The sequence below is a fragment of the Pseudophryne corroboree genome, chromosome 6 (genome assembly GCF_028390025.1).
Source record: "Pseudophryne corroboree isolate aPseCor3 chromosome 6, aPseCor3.hap2, whole genome shotgun sequence".
Lineage (NCBI taxonomy): Eukaryota > Metazoa > Chordata > Amphibia > Anura > Myobatrachidae > Pseudophryne > Pseudophryne corroboree.
This window is the reverse complement of record NC_086449.1, coordinates 742735667-742758984: the sequence shown is the minus strand read 5'-3', so window position 1 is coordinate 742758984 and position 23318 is coordinate 742735667. Positions and strand designations below refer to the sequence as shown.

At 45.8% G+C, this 23318-nt stretch overlaps 1 protein-coding gene across 1 annotated transcript in view; it reads left to right on the top strand.

The window, feature by feature from the left end:
* Positions 1–22434, top strand: part of ANO2 (anoctamin 2) — a 498883-nt gene extending 476449 nt beyond the window's left edge. The window contains exons 24-25 of the mRNA XM_063928499.1: positions 7799–7904; positions 21189–22434. Of these exons, the coding sequence (XP_063784569.1) occupies positions 7799–7904; positions 21189–21470 (388 nt within the window). The 3' untranslated portion in view covers positions 21471–22434. The remainder of the gene's footprint in view (positions 1–7798; positions 7905–21188) is intronic.
* Positions 22435–23318: the final 884 nt, after the last annotated feature.

Genomic DNA, 23318 nt, shown 5'->3' with positions numbered 1-23318 from the left:
GCTGCCTGCAGCACACAGCCACCCGGAGAGGAGAGGAGCGCAGCGGACACGAGGGGAAGGAGGAGGAGGGAGGTGGAGGAGGGAGCTGCAGCAGTGCTGTTTCATTGGTTGAGGCGCTGCTGCTGCTGTCCCTCTGCTTCACTATAGGCTGTCTTCCGCCGCTGTGAAGCGCATCCCAGCATTCACAGCGGCGGAGAACAGCCTATGGTGAAGGACTGGGACAGCAGCAGCAGCGCCTCCACCAATAACGCAGCGCTGCTGCGGCTCCCTCCTCCACCTCCCTCCTCCTCCTTCTCTCCTGCCCGGGAATCGTGATCTCTGCCAGAAGCTGCACCGAGGAGCCTGAGCCAGCGGAGAGAGTAAGTATAATTCTTTCTTTCTTTCTTTCTTTCTTTCTTTCTTTCTTAATGTGCAAAAAAAGGGGACTGTCTGCCTTAATGTGTAAAAAGTGGGAATCTGCCTGCCGTTATGTGTAAAAAGGGGACACTGTCTGCCTTAATGTGTAAAAAGGGGACGCTGTCTGCCGTTATGTGTAAAAAGGGCACGCTGTCTGCCGTAAAGTATAAAAAGGGTACACTGTCTGCCGCAATGTGTAAAAAGGGCACGCTGTCTGCCGTTATGTGTAAAAGGGGGACGCTGTCGGCCTTAATGTGTAAAAAGGGGACGCTGTCTGCCGTTATGTGTAAAAAGGGGACGCTGTCTGCCGCTATGTGTAAAAAGGGGACGCTGTCTGCCGTTATGTGTAAAAAGGGGGATGCTGTCTGCCGTTATGTGTAAAAAGGGGGACGCTGTCTGCCTTTATGTGTAAAAAGGGGATGCTGTCTGCCGTAATGTGTAAAAAGGGGACGCTGTCTGCTATAATGTGTAAAAAGGGGAATCTGTCCACCGTAAGGTGTAAAAGGGTCTCTACCTGGTGTAGTGGTGCTACTGTGCAGCGTAATTTGAATAATGGAGACTACTGTGCACCGTTTTAGGAATTGGTATTATTTTGTGGCCACACCCCTTCCCCATGAAGCCTCACCCCTATGTATTTTTGCGCGCACCTACGGCGCGCACTGCCCCTGTTTTGCATGCAGGGGTGGGGCTCCGATGCCGTTTCTTGCATACAGTGCTAAAATGTCTAGTTACGGCACTGTTGCTAGGCATCCATTTCTCTGGCCCTGAGCAGGTCCCCCTCACCAGATCCTCTCCAGGGGTGAGGGGGTGGACTTGGATGGGATTGGGGGGCGGGGAGGCAAAGCATTTTGTCGCACCTGGGCCCACCGCTCGCTAGTTCCGCCACTGCTGTGAGCTATATTTATACAGTAGTACTACTGTATTTTAATGAGAATTATTGGTTCTCTTTAGGAGTATTTTGTGGTTGAATTTATAGGAACAAGATTGTTTATAACAATCGTGTTTTAATGAGATTGTAACACTGGCTGTGTGATCTGTGTTTATATGTTTTATGTATAAGATTAAATGTGTCAGATTACCAAACAGCACTTCATGTTTTTCTTATTTGTATACTATATTGAGGGGTCACAGTAACCCCTTATTTGGAGCTGCTGTCTGTTAGACATTATAATAAGTGTATGCCGATAATATCACACATTTGTTTTATTTATTTATTATTAATCTTTTGGTGTCTCATTGGTTTTTCTTTTTTTTTTTTTTAATCCTTGCTATGGACGAAGGGGGTCATTCCGAGTTGTTCGCTCGCTAGCTGCTTTTAGCAGCAATGCACACGCTAGGCCGCCGTCCTCTGGGAGTGTATCTTAGCTTAGCAGAATAGCGTACGAAAAAATTAGCAGAACTGCAACTAAATAATTCTTAGCAGTTTCTGAGTAGCTCCGGACCTACTCACAGATTGCGATCAGCTCAGTCAGTTTTGTTCCTGGTTTGACGTCACAAATACGCCCTGCATTCGGCCAACCACTCCCCCGTTTCTCCAGACACTCCCGCGTTTTTCCCTGACACGCCTGCGTTTTTTTGCAAATGCCGGGAAAACGCTGAGTTGCCGCCCAGAAACACCCCTTTCCTGTCAATCATTTACCAAACTGAAAAGCGCCGCAGAAGCCACAGCAAAACTGCTAAGTTTTGTGTTAAACAACTAAGCGCATGCGCCCTGCGTGCCTTGCGCATGCGCAATTTGCAACAAATCGCAGCATAGCGAAAATCGGCAACAAGCAAACAACTCGGAATGACCCCCGATACCTCCAGTTTTGCAAACCCACACTTTAGTAATATTACCCCATAGACACATTTTTGCTGTGCTGCGTTATCTCCCAAGAGAACTGAGCAGAACCTGATCATCCATTGGCCAGGGCCCAGTGGTTGTTAATGACCCAGAACGACCTTACACTTTCTTGTGTGGGGTGTGCTTGCCAGAAAGAGCTGAAAGAAGAGCGCCCCATACAAGCATCTTACCTACACCTCTTTGACACCGCCAATGCCGGATTCCACCCGGGAATTGGAAACGGGTCCTTACCGGGTGGGATCCAGCATTGGCAGCTGCTGCAGGCTTCCCCAAGCCGGCAATATGCCGGGCGGGTTGCCATAGCAGTGGGCGGGGGAGGTGGAGGCGGCGCTGGGAGGTGAGATCATCTCCGCTCCGCCTCTCCCTGCTGTAGTAAACGGGTCCCGGGACGCATTGACCCGGGAGGCCGTTTACGCAGCCACTGACCCGGTATTCAACCCGGGTATAACTGCTTTATTCCCGGGTTGAATTGCCGGGTCAGGCGACCCGGGATTTCGGCTATGCCCCTTTCACACTGCACGCCGACCCGTGTTGACCCGGCAATATGCCATGTCAATACTGGGTTATTTGTGCGGTGTGAAAGGGTATTAGTGTCCGATGATGTCTTAAACTCTGGTGAAGAGTGGGCATGTACTTTGAAGGGCACAAGCTCTTGGCAAAATCCAAACATTTTGAGTTGTGCATCAAATTTATATTGAGAGCAACCATTTATAGGCAGTAAGCCCAATTATTCCATATGGAAAGAAAACGTAGACAAAAATTCGCAAATTATGGTAAATCATCACAAAAAAAGCATAATTCAAATTGGTGGTTTTAAACCCATCATCAGAATTAGCCTACAATAACAGTAAGGGGGGATCCTATTGCCAGTGGTAATTTACTGCATGGGCTAATATCATCAGAATTAGCCTACATCAAACCCATCATCAGAATTAGCCTACAATAACAGTAAGGGGGTATCCTATTGCCAGTGGTAATTTACTGCATGGGCTAATATCGCTATTTTAGGCCGATGGTATTATTGGGCTATCCAGTTACTGACCATTATAACTGTGCAGTAAATTGCCCATTTTCATGTGATAACACATAAGATCAGTTATAAGTTACTGGACTCGTGTTATCGAGGAAAAATGGAGATGATAGGAATGGTTATTGGAGATTCTGCTTCACGTGCAAACATATCCGATAATTGCTGGCAGTCAGGGCTAAAATTGGATAGATCCCAGGGGATCCATTAGCAGTGGATTTACCATTAGCAGTAGTAATTTACCGCGGCTAATAGAATACCCCTCTAAGTGAAAAGAACATTTTTACTTTCTCTTTAATTTCATCCTCAGAAAGCAATGCAAAAGAATAGTACCCTTCAGCAACTTTCCTGTCATTTGCGTCAGGAGGACCTTCCCATTTGTGCTTCTTGTATGGAAGCAATGGGAAATCCAGTGCCGCCACCAAACTAGTCAGCTGGTGTGGAAAATTCATTTTTAAAACTCCTTATTTAAAAATTAATTTATCCTTTGAAAATTCTCCTCCTGCACTTTATCGTTTCTATCCAGCCGATGATACATATATTTTTCATCTCCTTCTTTGGCATCCTGTTCACAGTGTCTGTCTGTGATGTTAATCTGTTCTTTGATTTATTTGACGCGAACTATTTTGGCAACATTTAAATGAAATGTAAAAGAAAAAAAATCAAATCATTTGTGCAATACATTTTCTTAAGTACACTTGTAGAATATGGGATACAAAAAAGTAATTTCCATGCCAGGGAGGGCTGTTCTAGACATTAGCTGACTGCTTGAACACAACTGTCTGAAATATCCTTAAAGTTTATTAGCAGCTGTCATGTTTATTGAGATGGATAATTGCCCCTACCTGGTGCACCTCATACTTGGAATGACTGACATCTAGTTTAGACAAGAACTGTCCCGCTTGTTTAAGCTTCCAAACCAAATTGGCATTTACGTTCAAGCTAGCTTTCTTTTTGCATTTTGTATTTAATTCACCTTATAACAGCCATGGCATTTTATTTTTACAGGAATGTCTTTTTTGTCTATATAAATGCTTTGTTAATACTTTATAAAGTACCATAAGGTGAGGAGTTGTGTAGATAAACATTTGGGTTATGTGATGTACACATACACTTATAAACAATGGAGGCACTGTTTTAATGTTACTGCTAGTAGGCATTGATGGGCAGCTAAGATTGGCTTTATGGTCATACCTGTACAGTGCATTCATCATTTCCCTGGATTGTATTGTCATGTGGTGGTTGCATTGTTTTAGGTATAATCATGCTGTCATTGGAAATTTTTATTAGTCTCATAAAGCACTTAAATCAAATTGCTATAGATCTTTTACCATCCCCAGTGCCGTATTTAGGAAGGATTATAATCGCCTGGAATACACTTAAATCAAATCAGACTAACAAAGTATTGTTAAAAAAAAATAAAAAATTCTACAGTACCACTTAGTACCACCAGGTGGAGAACTCTTACATTCCACTGTTTATTACTGTACTTTGTACACTACGTTTGGGCAACATACTGTGTGTGTGTGTGTGTGTGTGTGTGTGTGTGTGTGTGTGTGTGTGTGTGTATATATATATATATATATTGTAACAGGAGACCTGCTAGAATGTGCTCTACTACAAAAATCCACCAACGACCGACTCCAGGCTTGTGCAAAAACAACAAATACCTTTCATTCAGGTAGCTCAAAAACAAAGATATACATAAAACAAAGATCACTGTCTTTAGTATAAACAACCAGGGAGGTTAGGCCCTGCCTCACTCCCTATTATTTAATAAGGAACCCTTCAGGTCCCGGCATCCTGACACTAGTGGCCCAGCCCTCCGGATCCCACTGTCCCTATCACCTGGACACTAATTGCCTTCAGGAGCCCTGACTCATGGGAGAGACTCTGCTTTAAACCCAGCACCCAGGTGCTGGCTGATGAAGCAGCTTCTTGGGCTAAGGAGCCTATAAGACCTGGTCTGGGCCAAATGGATGGGAACCCGGTCCATCCACACTTCCCACCTACCCACAGGATCCTGTAAGTAGCTTCCAGGTGGCAAAGTACCTCTCCTGCCACTATATATATATATATATATATATATATATATATATATATATATCAATTTCCACAATCAAATTCTCATTCTTTCATCTGAGGAACATACAGTAGCCAAATCAAGCACTTAATTTCCTCAGAAGATCTGCCTAAAGTCATTCATTCATTTGTATCATCACGCCTAGACTACTGCAATGGCCTCTATCTTGGTCTCCCAGTAAAAGAATTGCACCACTTGCAGATGGTACAAAATGCAGCTGCCAGGCTATTAATCAACCAGCCCCATTCAAGCCACCTAAAACCCATTCTCTACAGAGCCGTATTAACAGCAGTGTGGGCCTCTGGGCCAAGAAATGCACTGGGGCCCTTACACATCCTCCAGCAGTGGGGTGGGGGGGTACTATCAGCGTGTTCTATCTTCTGCTCAGCATGTAGGACCTGAAACAGTAATTTCTGCTAATTACTCCTTTACTGCACAGATGGTGGGAAATGGGACGCGAGGTAGAACACTAAACTGTAGAAGGGGGCATTGGGCTGAATGAAGTGGCCCTGGTACAATACTTTAAACTGTAGAAGGGTTCATTGTGCTGAATAAAGTGGTCCCAGTAAATGACTTTGTGGGTGGTAGGGGTGTTTACTACGCAGGTGAAGGGTTGATAGTGGAGTGGGCTTAATATTCATCATTTTCCAGTGGTAGGGTAGCTTGCTTGACTGCAGATATCTCCAGTTCCTGGAAATAGATTTATTAGCTTTCAATGTGATAAAAAAACGAGAGTCCCACCTTTCAGGAGGTACTGAGGACTTGGGGATCAGAGTTCAAGGGAAAGAGCAATCCACCAATAAAAATATAAAACTGCATACCAGGCATGTAGAGCTGGAGCAGGGACCAGCTGGTGAAAGGCTGATCTCTCGGGTTCTGGGCATAATAGAGACAAGCTACCAGTGTCCACTAAAAGGGGAGAGTTCCAGCTTTTGGCGGATACCTGCAGATAAACTGTAGTTAGACAGAATCCAAGATATCTGGCTGGGAAAATCAATTAACAGGATTGGATGGGGACCACTGCATTGAAGTTGGATATCTCCGGTTCCCCAGGGCCGATTATAAAAAAAATCTGGTACCCCTGAAAAAAGGGGACCCTCAGCTATCAGCCTAGGGCCCTTATTCTCTGAGTGCCCTTGGGCAACTGCCCATTAAGCCCATACAAAAAGACAGCCCTGATTCTCTATTCCCTTCACTGGCTACCTGTAATGGCGAATCGTTTTCAAGATGGCTTACTGACTTTCAAAGCCCTACATGACCAGGTCCCAAGCTACTTGAAACAGCTTCTGATTCCATACTGTCCCACTCGATTGCTGCGCTCTGTAGATGAAGGACTATTAACAGTACCTAGAATCTCCCTGAATTCAGCTGGGGGTCCAGCTTTCAGCATTGTGGCTCTAACTCTATGGAACTCTTTTCCCACACAGTTCAAGAAGCCTCTATTCTAGAAACCTTTATACATAGACTCAAGACTTTCTGGATTACTCAGCATATCACTAATATCCATTGTTAAGCTTGTTTTGTATTTTGTGCTGATAAAGCAAATGTACAGCACTTTGAGTCCTATTAGGAGAAAAGCACTATATAAATAACATTATTGTTGTTATTATTATTATAATTATAATTATTATTATTATTACTACTACTACTACTACTACTACTATGCAATATTAATATTATGGCCCATACAGGTGCGTCTCTAGAGAGGAGGGGACCCGTGTGCAGGCTCCGTGTGTGGGCCCCCGCGCCATTTTTTGGAGTCCTGCGCATGCGCTGTAGACTCTGGCACTGTGCAAGAGTCTCTAGCGTTCAGTGCGCTAGCAGCGGCACGACGGCTACGGGAGAGAAGGGGGCCCACACACGGTCAGCGATGGACTCCGGAAAAGTAAGTATAGGAGAAATGGGTGCAGTGTGTGTGGTGTGGGCCCCCGTGGACTCAGGGGCCCATGTGCACTGCACACACTGCACCCATTATAGAAACGCCAGTGGGCCCCTACAAGAATCCCATTTATACTCTTCTCCAGGACTGAACACCAGGAGAATAGTAAGACTGCTGTCTAGTGTGTCTACCAATACCAGTGCCATTTTATGACATCATGCGCCCATTTTTGTGTGAATGCACCTTTTGTTACGGGAGGAATTAGCCATTAAGAAGTGCAACAGTTTGTATGTTATAATGGGAGGTGGAGCCAATATACAGTATACTATAGTAGACTAGTTTCTCACCATCATGTACTATCTATGCTTCAACATTTTCTCACATAAACTCTCACCATCTGTATCTGAAGCTCAGAGTGACGAAGTGGATGATTCCCAGTGAGAAGAAGAGACTTGGCTGCAAATAGTCACTCATCCCTACTGATTTCTGAAGTGGGAATTCATTCATACTGTAATTGCACCTTATAACCTTCTAAATGCCTAAGCTCACTTTGATTCTCTTTCTCCATAGATATAAAGATTACCGTGAGCCTCCATGGTCCCTAAATCCGTATGATTTTTCCAAACAGTACTGGACAGTCCTCGCTGTGCGACTGGCTTTCGTAATTCTATTCCAGGTAAGTGTGATTATATAGACCACAAGAACTTACATTCAAAAATGTACTAACAGTACATAAGTGGCGTATAATAAAAATATCCCCAATGGCAATGTCGATAGGTATGATATCAACATTGTTAAAAGATCAAAAGGCAATGTGTCATCATTCTTGGTATGTCGACAGGTGAAATGTCGACACTGAAAGTATGTCGACATTGGGGCTAGGCTGCAGGTGGGTTAGGGTTTGGTTGTGAGGAAGGGGGAGGGCAGGTTAGGTTCCATTGGGTTAGGGGTAGGGAATAGGGTTAGGGAGAGTGCGGAATTAGCCGCCGGAATGCTGGAGGTAGGTATGTGATGTTCATATGATCACCAGGACCAAGAAGCCAGACTGGAGCCGCTACAGCCATTGGGAGCAGGTAAGTGACCACTGCTCCACCAGCAACAATATGCCGACATTCTAACCTGTCGACATTTCATCACTGTCTACATGGTGAATGTCAACATCAACATTATGATCATGGTGACATTCTCATGTCAATATGATGTTGACATTATAAGTGCTTACAAAGGCTTCTAGGGGGCAAGTGATTATATAATTGCAATCACAGAAGTGAAATTATGTCATTACTGTCCCTCAGGACATGAAAGCTGTTTGTCTGCATAAGCTGCATATTTACAATGGTGGCTTCCGTGCATTGTATAATGAGGCACGGGCTGGTGGCGCTCCCCTGTTTCTGTCTCCCCTGAATAATTCAAACCTGATTGTGAATGGTCTATGAGTTTGAAATCAGAGCTTGAATAACATTGAGGAGTTTTCTGTCACGACTGTCCTCTCCCATAGCATGCACTTGGGTGGCTGAACTGAATAACATCCAGGTGTTTTGTATTGGGCCAATGCAGCCTGATCCCTTGTAGCCCAATGGTCCTGTTAGTCTAGTAATGGATGCCCTCTTCTGACTGCATTTTCCAATAATCATTTAAACAGTCTCATTATAGATCAGGGCATTAATTTGGAGCTACACAGGTAATATCAAGCCAATTACTAATAACACCTTTAATACTGCAATGTGCTTTGTATGGCTAGAATATTATATTCTATACTAGCTGAATACCCTTGCTTCGCTACGGAATTTCAAGTATTTCCATGCGTAGAACTTTAATTTTGAAGGACTTCCTGGGAGACTGATTAGACTTACAACAGGACATGCTCCGCCCACCGCTGCCAATATTTAGCAGGCTGCACCTCCGGACGGGCCCTCCCCAGCTTGATGCTCTCAAAAGGCTGGTGCTGAGGAGAATAATCCGCCTCCTTCTCTACCCCGTCCCGCCTCTGATGCTGCCCTGCTCAGTGCTGTAAATGCTGGGACAACAGGCCAAGCTCTGCCCGCTGTATATTGTAAGGTTTGCAGGGATAGGCTGACTCTGTACCAAAGAACCCTAGGTTTCCTTGTTTAGCTTCTCGCTCTCCTTAGGGGATGTAGTTATGTGACCGGCGGTCAGGAGACCGCCAGTCACAATACCACCCCCTACATCCCGCCCTTTTAGAATCCTGACAGTCGGCATGCCAACTAGCAGGGACTACCTAACCCCTCCTTAGGGCTTCTTCTTTTAAGGTAAAAAGGTAAAGATTTTCGCACAACACTTAAGGTCACTGGGAGAGCTGTCGGTACCCTTTACACAGCAGATAAGCAGTTGCTGATTATCAAGCTATCCTTTAATACATTAAAGAGTCAAAATATTTTTGTTTCCTCCTATTGTTCTCTGAGAGGTTCGGCAATGTTTTGTTCAAGTGACAGGTTAACCTCTAATAACTGAGACACTATCCTTTCCTGACTGGAAATAGGTTGGTTACGTACTTATATCTGAAATCTATATACAGTATATATAAAAGGGAAATAGCACTGACTCATCACAAAATCTTCGGAACCATAAGGCTGCACTTCCTTGCCAGTGGCAGTTTTAGAGCAGTCCACTATTCAAATTGGGGAGCCACACTCAGCGATGTTTGACAGTGTGCAGTTGATGTGGCTCCCCTATTTAGATACGGGACTGCTCTGCAACTGCCACTGCAAGGAAGTCCAGATACAGAGCATTGTGCCCCCCCCCCCCCCTCCCCCCCCACACACACACTCTGCGACTTGGTATCGCTGGCACTATGCATTCTTTATAGCCTCGGCTGGGTGGGGTGTCTTAACTCTCCTCTGTGAGAGGGGAATTATCTCACCCCTTTTAACCCCTTTGTGGGTGTAATTTTGAAAAATCTATTTTTAGTGGGTATCTACAGTACGTCAGCAAGCTACTGTCCAAATTTCAAGTTTCTAGTCCTTATGGTTCAAGAGATTTTGTGATGAGTCAGTGGTAGTTGCCTTTTATATATATAGATTGACTGAATCATTGCGAACAATTAATTTCATTTGTTTTTTATTTTAATAAATCTAGCATTACCAAGTGTCTGCAGATTTATGACTCAATTTGCATATTTGCTCCCTAGTCCGTTCAAATTAAATGTTTTATTAGCTGGAATTTTGGGTAGAGGACAAAAGATCCACAATACAAGTCAGAAACCGCACCAATTTCTGGAATGATTGGCGACAATTAGCTTCTGGCACCGATGCTCAATCAAATTTTATGAATCAAATAGTTCTGTCTTGTGAAATGTATTCGCAGGCTGTGCATAGTTCTAAATTCTTTGTGTGTCTGCCACAAAAATATAAGCCTTCTTTTTAGGTTTGCTGGAGGCATAGAAAACAAATTCTGAAAATGCATAATAATGCAGATAAAACAGTATATACCTATAAATGAAAACATGTTTCTCGTTGCCGTTGGTTATGGTAAACCAATAATTCCTTCCCATCCCAGTTATTCAGTCACATGTTCTATTATGAGCAAAAGAGGTGTGGCCAATAGAATGTAGCACATGCAAGTCAGTTTGGGGGGAAGAAGGGCGTAGATGGGGTGTGGTAATGATCACATGATGACACCTAAATTAAAGCTAAGATGGAAAATATTTCACAACACAAAATAGCAATGAACCAACAACACAATAAAAAACTGCATTAATTCTGAAACTAGAAATATAAAAATATTTTTACTGCATATTTGCATCTCCTATATAATAGCCCAGATCTGTCACTCTGTGAGTGTGTGGATAATGCTGGGCGTGGCTAGGAGCTCTCATTGGGTTAGCAGCAGGTCTATCACACCCATTCCACAGCTGATTGGGCGAGAAACACCCTCCCACACAGGTTACATCCAATAGGAGGCTCTGCCCTTTGGATGCTGTGTGTTCCCATAGCAGGATTAACAATGGGGCTGATGGAGCTGCAGCTCCAGGTCCACACCCCAAAATAGGCCCACTGCATCTGCAGCAACATACCCTCCAACAATTTACACATAACAATCGCTAGAAATGCGAAAAGGGGGCATGGCCACGGGTAAAGTGGCGTGGTCTCGCCCCTTTTCCTATACTTTCAATGGAAGTTTGGAGAGCCACAAATCAGTACAGACCATAAAATAAAAGGTACTGTACCTGCCAAAAAGGTACAGCTGGAGGGTATGCCTCTGCATCTGCAGCAAGTCTCTGCACTGTAGATAGGGGAAAAAAAATCCTTTTACTGCAGCACCCCATGTCCTGCTGCCAGTCCGCCTGCCCCCTCTGGCATAACAATCCCCACTCCCTTGCCACGGCGCAGGTGGAACAAAATCTGCTGCGGCAACAGGCATAGATATGTATGAAAACTGCGCAGCGGAAGGCTTTCATAGCCCTCCCTGCGCTGCATACTCTCTGAGCCCCGGAGCCACCTCTGTGCATGATGTCACAGAAGTGCTTCCCTGCCACAGATGCGCCCAGATCCCCAGAGGCCCTGACTCCGCAACACAGCACCTGGCCTGCCAGCCTGGAAGCCCTGAGATGGCTAATGTAATGGATAGAGTGGGTGATATCGCGGAGGGTAATGTCTGGACGCTGGATCAATGTAAAAGGTGACAGTGCTGTGCAGTGCAGTGGGTGTGCAGTGTCACTGACACTGCACAGCACTCTCACCTTTTACATTGATTCAGCAAGTTAATCAGTTCTGCCAGCCAGTCACTATTGTTAGCGCCAGTGTCCCAACGCGCCGCATTACAGGGAAGTAGACGCACTAAATAAACTACAGCTCCCAGCAGCCCTTAGCACTGAAGCATTCCGGCGCTAAGGGCTGCTGGGAGCTGTACTTTATTGAGTGTATCTTCATCCCTGTAATACGGCTCGTTGGGACACCGGCGCTAACAATAGTGCCTGGCTGCTGTGTGAGTCTCCGGGAGAGCCACTGCCAAAGTGAGGACAGCAGCTTAGCTGCTTCCAGGAGGAGAAGCAGGAGAAGCATTACCCGTCCCTCCCCCACTCTCAGTACCTCCAGGACCCATCCGCAGCACCCCCACACACACCCCTCCACACCTGCGGTGGCTCCGAACCCCCTCCCCAACCCGCAGCGCCCCCTTACCTGCCCCTCCCCCACCTGCCGCACAACCGCACCCACCCCTCCACCAGCCACATTGTCAAGGGCCCCCACCCGTGGCACCCAAGCACCTGCCCCTCCCCCACCCATGGCACCACCACACCAGCCCCTCTCCCACCTATGCCACCCCGCAACCACCCCTCCCCCACTCGTGGCACCCCCGGACCTCCTCCCCCATCCGCGTCTCCCCCGCCCCCGCCACTCCCTAAACCACAGCACCTACTAGGTGATTCATCAGGCCCTGTGTGCGCTGTTCATGCCGTTGCAAGGGGCTACGACCCCTTAACCATCGCACGCCCTTTATCCGTGCAATGTTTAACCACTCACACAATTATGATTGGAGGCAATACTCCATATAATACAAATATTGCAAGGGTTAAGGGGGGCGTAGCCCCTTTCGACGGTGTGGGCGCGATGAATCACTTAGGGCGGGATGTACTAACCTCCGCCATCGCGATAACTGCACTTTTCTCTGCGCTCTCACTCCCCACTCCGCTGCCCACCGTTCCCCCGTCTGCTTTCTCACCCCTTCTCCCTTTTCCTCACCGCCACTGTGTTCTCTGATCGCTGCGCTCCCCCTGGCCGTTTGGTGCATGCGCATCTGGGTTCTGCTTTTCCAGGCATGCGCACACTGGTTCATCAATAAGTCAGTCAGCGCAGTGTTCGGAAAAGCAGAACCCGGATGCGCATGCGCCAAGCGGCCAGGGGGAGCACAGCGATCAGAGAACACAGTGGCCGCGGCGGTGAGGAAGAGGGAGAAGGGGATGAGAAAGCAGACGGGGGAGTGGCGGGCAGCGGAGCGGGGAGTGAGAGCTCAGAGAAAGTGCAGTTGTCGCGATGGCGGAGGTAAGTACATCCCGCCCTTAGTTTGTTAATACGAGCAGGATCCGTCAAAATACTTGACAGGGGGTGGATATTAGGTACGGACATCAAAGATATAGTGCCACCCAGTAGGCAACTTTGCAGAAAGTATGGTACTTACCAATATCCATCACACAATAGAGAACTTGATTTATTTAACATCTCTAGAATATATATGTTTTTGGAACAAAAATATTTCAAGGTACCTTTCCTTTAAATTAGGGTTTGTGCACACCCAAGATCATCCCCTGGAAATTAGGTACAACATCACCCACCACTTTTGGGATAGAAGAGAGAAGTCAGTGTTACTATACTCTAATTGTGGGGCCCAGTATAAATTAAACCAACAGGACCCCCCTCCCACACTTCCTTCATTTGTTTCTTGTCCCACCACCACATTTCTTGTCCATTAATTGGCTCCTCAGCCAAGAAAATACATTCGTAACATACAATAAGCAGTGCTTCTGAGCAAGTATTTATAGATGCAGTGTATACAGTAACAAAAAATTGTATTTCCATGGATAAAGTGACCTGTCATATCTGAGTCATTTCTCTTAACTAGCAACCATTCAAATCTTAAAGTGACCCCCCCCCCCACTCTCTCTTAGCCGACGCGAATATTAGAAAGGTCTCACAGGGCCCCTCACATCCCCCTGCCCTTTCAACGCCTCTTACAGGACCATGCTCTCATAACACCTCTCAAATCCCCCTGCACTCACAGCGCCTCTCACATCCCCCTGCTCTCACAGCGCCTCTCACAAGCCCCTGCCCTCACAGCGCCTCTCACAAGCCCCTGCCCTCACAGCGCCTCTCACATCCCCCTGTCCTCACAGCGCCTCTCACAAGCCCCTGCCCTCACAGCGCCTCTCACATCCCCCTGTCCTCACAGCACCTCTCACATCCCCCTGTCCTCACAGCGCCTCTCACATCCCCCTGTCCTCACAGCGCCTCTCACATCCCCCTGTCCTCACAGCGCCTCTCACATCCCCCTGCCCTCACAGCGCCTCTCACATCCCCCTGCCCTCACAGCGCCTCTCACATCCCCCTGCCCTCACAGCGCCTCTCACATCCCCCTGTCCTCACAGCGCCTCTCATAAGCCCCTGCCCTCACAGCGCCTCTCACAAGCCCCTGCCCTCACAGCGCCTCTCACAAGCCCCTGCCCTCCCAGCGCCTCTCACAGGGCACTTACTCTAGCATGGGACATATGCCTTTTCTTACTGTACTGAACATAGATGACCAACTCTCCTGATGGAGCAGCATTCTTGGTGACTGGCTCTGCATGGTTTGAATCTGCATCTGGGTGCAACTCAGAATGAGTCTTTATGGTAAAGCCACGGCCCATTTAATTAATACTGAGATGCCCATTTGCAGTTTCTTGTGGACATTCTGTTAATTTTCAGTGCATCTTAAGAGGTTCCATCTGTGCACCAACAAAACTTGCAGATGCAGTTTCGCTGTCCACATATGGCATCCTGCTTACAGCAACACCCCCGCATCTGCTTAGCCATGAATCCTGTTTCTTCCCAGGTACGCTCACTGAGTACCACAATCATTACGCAGGCAGTGTGCGTCTGAGACACATGTGCAGACTTAAAACATTGCTGAACTGTGTACAGCATCCACTCTGCGTGTGACTCAGGTCAGCCCTAAGAGTCTGTTTGCCACCAATGGTCGAGGGTTTTGCTATTGATGGCAGAGATCCGATGGTTCTCCATTGATGGCAGCTTCTAATCGATGGTTTGGTTTTCCTGTTTTGATGATGCAAGGAGCATCCCCGCCCCTGTTGCCCTGTTAAGTCCCGACAACCATGTGAATGGCTCGCTGCCTGCAGTGACCCATATCAGCGATGGTCATCAATTGTTAAACAATCAATAGCACTCTGTTGATGGTGACCATCAATAGTTAACCATTCAAAGCCCATCTCTAGCCCAGGATTTGCCATATGTTGCTGCTACATCCCTCCTACTTCCCGCTGTCACACACGCACGATGGTTCGGCCACTCAAGTCCTGAATACCGAAAAGGTAGAGGCCGAATAAACAGCACGACGAATTGTCCCAGTTAGTAAATAAAATGCAATACAGTTTAATTACAAAAACAAACAAACAGTTTCATTCAATTGGGTGGGACGGGCCCTTTAGCCAGTTCGGGCCCCTTACAGTGTTACCTCCCTTGCCCCCTGCAGCAACCTGGTGGCAGCCCTGTGCTTGGGGGATTCAAAGTTATCAGCAGCAGAAGCCACCAAAGACAATAAGCTTATTTAACAAGCTCATGCTGGTGTAACCACTGAAAGATGGCGACATCTGATGAAAATGAATGAAAAACGCCTTTATTATGTGCATATCCCTTTGCACTGCCCCAACAAAGCAGTAGGGGGTAAATGTAATGCCCATCGTTATGGGGGAGAAGCGGTATCAGCGCACGTTATGTGCGCTACTCCCCATGTATTACTGTGCCGGTATGCGGTACATGACTGGGACGCTATGCACCCCTGTCCATATTAGATAGCAGGCCTATATGCTTCCGATAACCTGAAGCTAGCGATATCGACAGTTGCAGGTGGTGATGCCCATACACCACAGAAGGGACAGAGCTGTCCCGGGCTGTGGCGTGTGCCGGCTCCTGACTATGGGGGTAATTCTGAGTTGATCGCAGCTTCAAGTTTGTTAGCAATTGGGCAAAACCATGTGCACTGCAGGGGAGGCAGATATAACATGTGCAGAGAGAGTTAGATTTGGGTGTGGTGAGTTCAATCTGCAATCTAAATTGCAGTGTAAAAATAAAGCAGCCAGTATTTACCATGCATAGAAACAAAATAACCCACCCAAATCTAACTCTCTCTGCAAATGTTATATCTACCCCCCCTGCAGTGCACATGGTTTTGCCCAACTGCTAAAAAATGTCCTGCTGCGATCAACTTGGAATTACCCCCTATGTGTGGGATCTTGCGTGAGTAGCGAGATCCAGCGCATGTGCAGAGGAGCTGGCCGGGCAGGGAGACGCAGAGCATCAGCACTGAGGTGATGCTCTGTGTTCTCAGGGGGAATCGCCAGAGGCTTCCCCGTTTCGGCAGACAAGATGTTTATACATCTTGTTGATGTCCCTTCCTGCATTGCCTCGGTAGTGAGGCGAAACAGGAAGTGTTATAGCGGCATTTACCCCGGGTTAAATGGGGTAACGATACATTTACCCCAGGTTAGTCTGACTCTTACCCATTCCAAGCCAGTAGCACCAAGCTAGATGAGCACCATTAGACATGGCTAATTGAGGAGACAACAGGTTGCTGACTAAGTGTGCTTCAGCCCGGGGAAGGGGGGGGGGGTTTGCTCCAGTGGCAGCAATGGGGACTGTACCCTGTACCATGTACACCATAGATGGCTAAGCTTACTGCTATTCGCTAAACACTGAATGAATGTCATAAGACTCATAACCCCTTTTAGCATCAAATGTTAAAGGTATTATGACTCATTCTTATTGTAGCCCTCTATCTCGTAATTTGTATAGTTCAGTGACATTGACCAAAAAAGCAGATTAGTCCTTTATAAACTGGCAACCAAATAGTTAAAGAACATAATTTACTCTAAGTTATAGGCCCTCATTCCGGGTTGATCGCTCGCTGGCTAGTTTTAGCAGCCGTGCAAACGCTATGCCACCGCCCACTGTAGAGAGTATTTTAACTTAGCAGAGTATTTTAGCTTAGCATGTGCAGCCGAGCTCTACAAAAATAGTTTGTGCAGTTTCTGAGTAGCTCTAGACTTACTCAGCACTTGCGATCACTTCAGCTTATTCGTGTCCGGAATGATTTGACGTCACACACCCGCCCAGTGAACGCCCAGGCACGCCTGCGTTTTTTCCGACACTCCCTGAAAACGGTCAGTTGCTACCCAGAAATGCCCTCTTCCTGTCAATCTTCTTGCGGCTGCCAGTGCGAATGAAACCGTCTCTAGAACCTGTGCAAAACCACAAAGGACTTTGTACCCGTACGTTGCGCGTGCGCATTGCAGAGCATACGCATGCGCAGAAATGCCGATTTTTAGCCAGATCTCTGCGCTGCGAACAACGGCAGCCAGTAATTGAATCAACTCGAATTACCCCGTAGTCACTTGCTTTCATTGTTTTACGTGCACAAGACAGATAAGATATTACTGATTAGATAAGGTGGCTCAGTACAAATTATACTTCTCAATTCAGTATTTGCTAATGAACCTTATAGATTGTTGTGCGTTGTGATCACAGCAGTAAAGTTCCCTGGCCTCACACTAAAGATGTATAGAAATTATAGTCATTCATCATCATTGATGGGCCTGTTACTCATGCGGAAATGCTGATGAATATCCTCCCAAATGTGGTGCCCTTGAATTATTGGATACTATGATACTCTATCCCAGCATTGTGAAAACACCATGCTTTGAAGGTTGACAAGTATCTCTTTCCTTACATTGAAATGTAACCCCTATATTTACAGGAAAAGTTGATTTGTCAGATAACCTGATTACAGACATCTGTTTCTGACTTCAATGTGTTATTTGCATGTAATTACCCACAATCGCCAGTTTTTAACCAATTGGATTATGAAGAGTTCAAAGTGTAGACTTGAGGCTAATTTGAGACCAAGCATCTCACTGACATCAGGAGTCAATGGTGTAACTAGTGCCCAGGTCAGAGGTCACAAAGGAGAATATTCCTGATGTAGAGTGTGAGTTGGATGCAGCAGTGATATCAGTTGCAGTGGGGTTCTTTTTTTTGTTGTCTGCGCAGGCGTCACGCCACTCATGCTCCCCAATTTTGTACATGCAGAGACATAGGGGTAAATCTACTAAGATTGGAGTTCTATTATAGATGGGATGTTGCCCATAGCAACCAATGAGATTCTACTTCTCATTTATCTTGCACCTTCTGGAAGATAATACCTGGAATATGATTGGTTACCATGGGCAACATCCCATCCTAAATAGAACTCCCTACTTATTAAATTTACCAGATAGTACAGATTTGGATGCACGGTAGCAGAAATGTGAGGGGGTTCCTGGATGTGATGGAGAGGTAATTGGGGGTGACTAAAAGACGCACAGACTATATGAGTTTCAGCTTTCTTAGCATTCAGAAATTTTTGTGCAGGTTAAATTGCAAGTGATATATGGCGATTTCAAATGTGTCCAAAAAAAACATTTAATAAATTTCCCCCCCAGCATCTGTATTTTATCAGAAACATTTCAGTCCATGGGGTAAACGTAACAGCCTGCGCGATGTAGGCAGTGGTGAGTTCCCAAACTCCAGTGCCTACAGTAGAGTACCCCTATGCCTTTTATTGCTGTTGCCCATTAATGCAATTTGTGAATATACTAAAATAAATTCTCCGTAATAACATGTTTCTCCCTAACTGTGCGGAGTTTGTATATTCTCCCCGTACTTGCGTGGGTTTCCTCCAGGTACTCCGGTTTCCTCCCACAATCCCAAAAATATACTGGCAGGTTAATTGGCTCCCAACAAAATCAACCCTAGATTGAATGTGTCTGTGTGTACATGTGGTAGGGAATATAGATTGTAAGCTCCACTGGAGCAGGGACTGATGTGAATGGGCAAATATTCTCTGTAAAGCGCTGCGGAATATGTGTGCGCTATATAAATAACTGGTAATAAACATTCATTTGTTTTATTCAGGGTTGGATTAAGGGACGTATGGGCTGAAAGTGTACAAGGGTCTACACTGAGAAGGGGAGGAGTTGTAACCAGTGCTGTGTGGGTGTGGCCAGTGCCACACCCACAATGTACCAATAGCCAATGTACACCCACTACGCTTTCAGCCCCACTGCTTCCTTAAATACATAAGTATAGAAAAATTGCAGCATTTTAAGATAAAACTAGAAATGCACTATAAATACATACGTGTGATTTATGGTCAGGCGTGTGGCCCGCTGGTGGCTGGTCATCATCATGTTTCCATGACGTTGGGATAGTGTTTTTATGGAGGCCTGGAGCTGTAGCACCATTCACCCCATTGTTAATCTGGCCCTGGTTTTATTAGTCCATTGTTTTTACTTTTCATTAATTATGAGTAAGATGTGAGTAATATACTAAAAACCACTAATACGCCTTTCAGACCTCCAGCTATGAACACAACCCGTGTTCATGTGCGTTCTGAAAGGTGCCAGTGGAAAAATGCCAGCATTTCAACCCTGGTAGCTGTGTGTGTACGGGCGGTGCTTGGAGATCATGTGATCTCCAAGTGCCGCCCCCGCCGTGTCACTGCTGACGTCACCAATCCGACAATATGCTGGGTTGCAGACAGCGGCGGCGGGGTGCCTGAGGCGGGTCGCACCCTGGGAGCTCCCGTGTCAGGCTCCCGGGTGCGACCCACCTCAGGCGGTGTGAATGGGGTTTTAGCATGCATGAATGCCTCCCAGCTGTCCCGAGATTTTGGAGGGCCTGTCCTGAGATTTTGGTGGGAGTGTCCCAGTATCAGGACAGTCCCATGATTGGCCATTTGTGGGGTCTGTTAGGAGGAGAGAATGGCCTATCACTTCCTGCTACACACAACCATAATGATGCGGCCAAGCCACCAACCTGCCGCCACGGCGCCCTGTATCACTGTTCTGAAATGGCCGATATTGGGAGGTATGTACACTTACTCCTCAGGATAGGAATCTTTATTTTCTAGCATACCAATAAAATGGATCGAGTATGTACGCAAGGGCTGAACCGGTCTAAGGACTAGATGTGTATATAAGGGCTAAAATGCCTTGCGCCATTTATAGGGCTGATACACATGCACACTGATAGTTATGATGCATTCTTCCACAAGTGGATGGATGGATGGATGGATGGGGGGATTGTTGATGCATAGATGCGGACCACTGTGTGCAACTCTGAATCAGCACTTGTTTGCAACTAACTTTTAGGATAAGGAGGACGCTGTCTGCGTCTAACTTTTAGGATAAGGAGGACACCAACTTAATTATCTATACATCTAATAAAGCTGTAAGGGCTGTGTCTGCGCAGAGGAATTTTTTAGAAATATACTTCTAGGGAATGTTTATGAACTATGGTGATGAAAAAAAAAATATTCAGAATTTTTGTCTGTTTGTTCCAGCATCAAGCAAAAACGACTGGTTGAATTTAGATAGCGTTTTCACTATTGTATGGCTTAGTGACCTAGAAAGAAAATGAGGTATGTATTATTTCTATCAGGGAGAGGAGCAATAAAGGAAAAACCAGACGCTTGACACTCCGCATATGCAGTGTGAGGACTCCTCAAGCCTATAATGACTATTATGTATTATAAATATGCATATTTAAAGATAATATATATAATACATATGTCATTATCTCAGTAGAGGACCCAAAAATGTGGGATTTTGAATTTTGGATAAGGGATACTAACTCAACCTGTATATATATAAATATACAAAGTTGGTGTTCCAATCATGCTTCTGCGGAACTTGACTCCGCCCAAGTCATGCAATGGAACCCGACTTAAAGTGACTGCTCTGCAGAGGAACCTAATTGAGGCAGAGATTCTAACAGGATGTGACACAGGTGAAACTGTGTATACCCCTTATCCCCAACAATTTTCCTTTTCAATTCAAGCACCTGCAGTTTCGTGTAAGTGTTTGCTTCTCTATGATGATCAACAAGTCGCAGGGGCAAACGCTCGGGGCTGCAGGCATAGATCCCAGGACCAGCTGTTTCTCCCATGGGCAGCTTTACGAGGCTTGCTCACAAGTTAGTAGCCCCAAGCATCTTTTTGTGTTAATCCCTGAAGGAAAGACTGCAAATATCGTTTACAAAGAAATTTTGTGATCAATGTGTAAATATAAAATATACAAACGGAGCAATAACAGACATCCACACAAGTGAAGCCTATATAATAACCCCCTATCTGATGCTATCTGTAAGCCACACTGCCTATCTCCTAAATAAATACTTTCTTTCTTTACTCCTTGTAGAATCTGGTGATGTTTTTAAGTGCCGTGGTGGACTGGCTGATTCCAGATATTCCAAAAGACATAAGTGAACAAATCAAAAAGGAAAAAAGCATAATTGTCAACGTCTTCTTAAACGAAGAGCACAAAAAACTCCAACTCATAGAAAACTTTATCATGCACGACAAGCAGCGAGGCAAGACAGAAAACAGGGGACGGAGGAGTCGGGCGGCGAGCTTCTGCCAGTTCAACCGCAGTCAACGTGGCAGCTTTACATCATTCAGCTCACACCACACGGACGTGTGATCCTATTTGAGCCTAGTAGACATGCAATGAAAAAAAACCAATACATGTACAAGCATATGATGTTGAAATTGGAGACGGAAGGACATATGGAATGATAGAGTGGGATAGAGAGAGAGAGAGAAAAATCCCTAAAGTTTTCTCGTAAACGTCTCCAAACCGTCATAGGCAGGCTTTGTAATATTTAAAGAATCGTCTGGTGCAAAATACGGCACAGACAGGCTTTAAGCACAACTCAGTGCTATGTATCTCCTGCTGCTCAGTTACTGTAATGTTTGTGGCTACCAAAGAGCTGAATAATCTGCATGGAGTAGGGAGCAAAGTTAAGATCACAAGTTTTTTTAATTTTTTTTTTTTTTTAAATAGTACTAGCCAAGCTCATGTTTTTTTTTTTTTTTTATGAGCGAACTTCTTTAAATTGTGTGAGAATATTTCCTGTACACTGTACGTTAAAGAGAATCCTGCTGCTGTGCTTTTTAAATGGAGAGGATGTAAGCATTTCCATTCTTGTCTGAATATATCACCAATTCACACAATAAGTAGATGTTGCACTCAGATGCATATTTTTATGTAAACCGATTAACAGTAAAAAATAAATAAAAAAAAATCTATATATTTTAAAAGAAGCTGCTGAACTTAATGAAACAAATGGGGTGTATATCGTTTTGTAAAGTTCCTATAATGTTGCTATGTCATTCCGATGACACGGAAGAGGGCCCCTCCTAGTGACGTCTTTGTTTCGGACAGCTTTTGTGAATGTATCGTGAGAAGAATCGCAACCTCAGGGCTAATTTTATATTATTTGTTCAGAAGATGATCTATCAAAGGGACTTTTGATTTGTGAACAAAAAATGATTTACTCATGTCCAACAACAAATTGTAACCGACATTGCAAGGGTTTCTGGGATCAATGAAACACATAAAGGGATGTATGATGAGAACTGATAATAAACTATTTTTTTCTTCATTTGTAGTTGTTGACGTCTATTGTTCGTTTGGTAAAGCAGTTAAATATTATAGTGTTTCTAAATTATAAATTATTTTTGCTCATTACTATCTCAAGGTATCTAACGGTGCATACACACTTGCCGAGAAAACGAGCGACGTCGCTCATTTTCACTCTTCCTGAGCGATGTTGCTCACTTTCTCGGCAAGTGTGTATGCCACCGCCCACCACCGATGCGCGACCCCGCGGGTCGTTAACGACCCTTGCCGTCGACCGTGCAGGCAGCTCAATTTGGACTGTCGTCCAAGAGCTGTCTGCACGGCCCGGCCGCTGCGTGATGTCACTTAGCGATATGAACGTCATATCGCTCAGTGTGTATGCCGGGCTGGGGAAACACTAGGCGATGTCGCTCATAGAGCATGTCGCCTGGGGGTCTATTCATGTAAGAATGCAATGTTTATGTTTAACTTTTCACTAAACATCGCATTCTTATTTCAGGTTTTTTTTCATATGTCCAACGCAATTCATGAATACTTACCTGTTCCCTGATGCGATGCGGTATCCGGCTGTTCCACGATCCCAGCTTCTCCAGTCTTCTCTCATCATACTGCGGCACATGCGCAGTGTCCCCCCCCTGCCTCCAGGTGTCATCTGCGCATGCACGCCGGGGAAACGATGCACGCCGGGGAAACGAGACCTCCGGCGGCGGTGGGACACGGGCGGTGGGACACGGGCGGGGGGGGGGGGTTTCGCGCAACAAACAGCTGAGCAAGGGCAGCAAGGAGGAGGTGACCCAGCATATGTATATGTCGGGTCACCTCAGAGGCGGAGGGGGCAAACAGAAAGTGGGCGCAATGCGCGGAGGAACGGTTACAGCAGCCCAGGCAGTCAGGAGGAGGAGACCC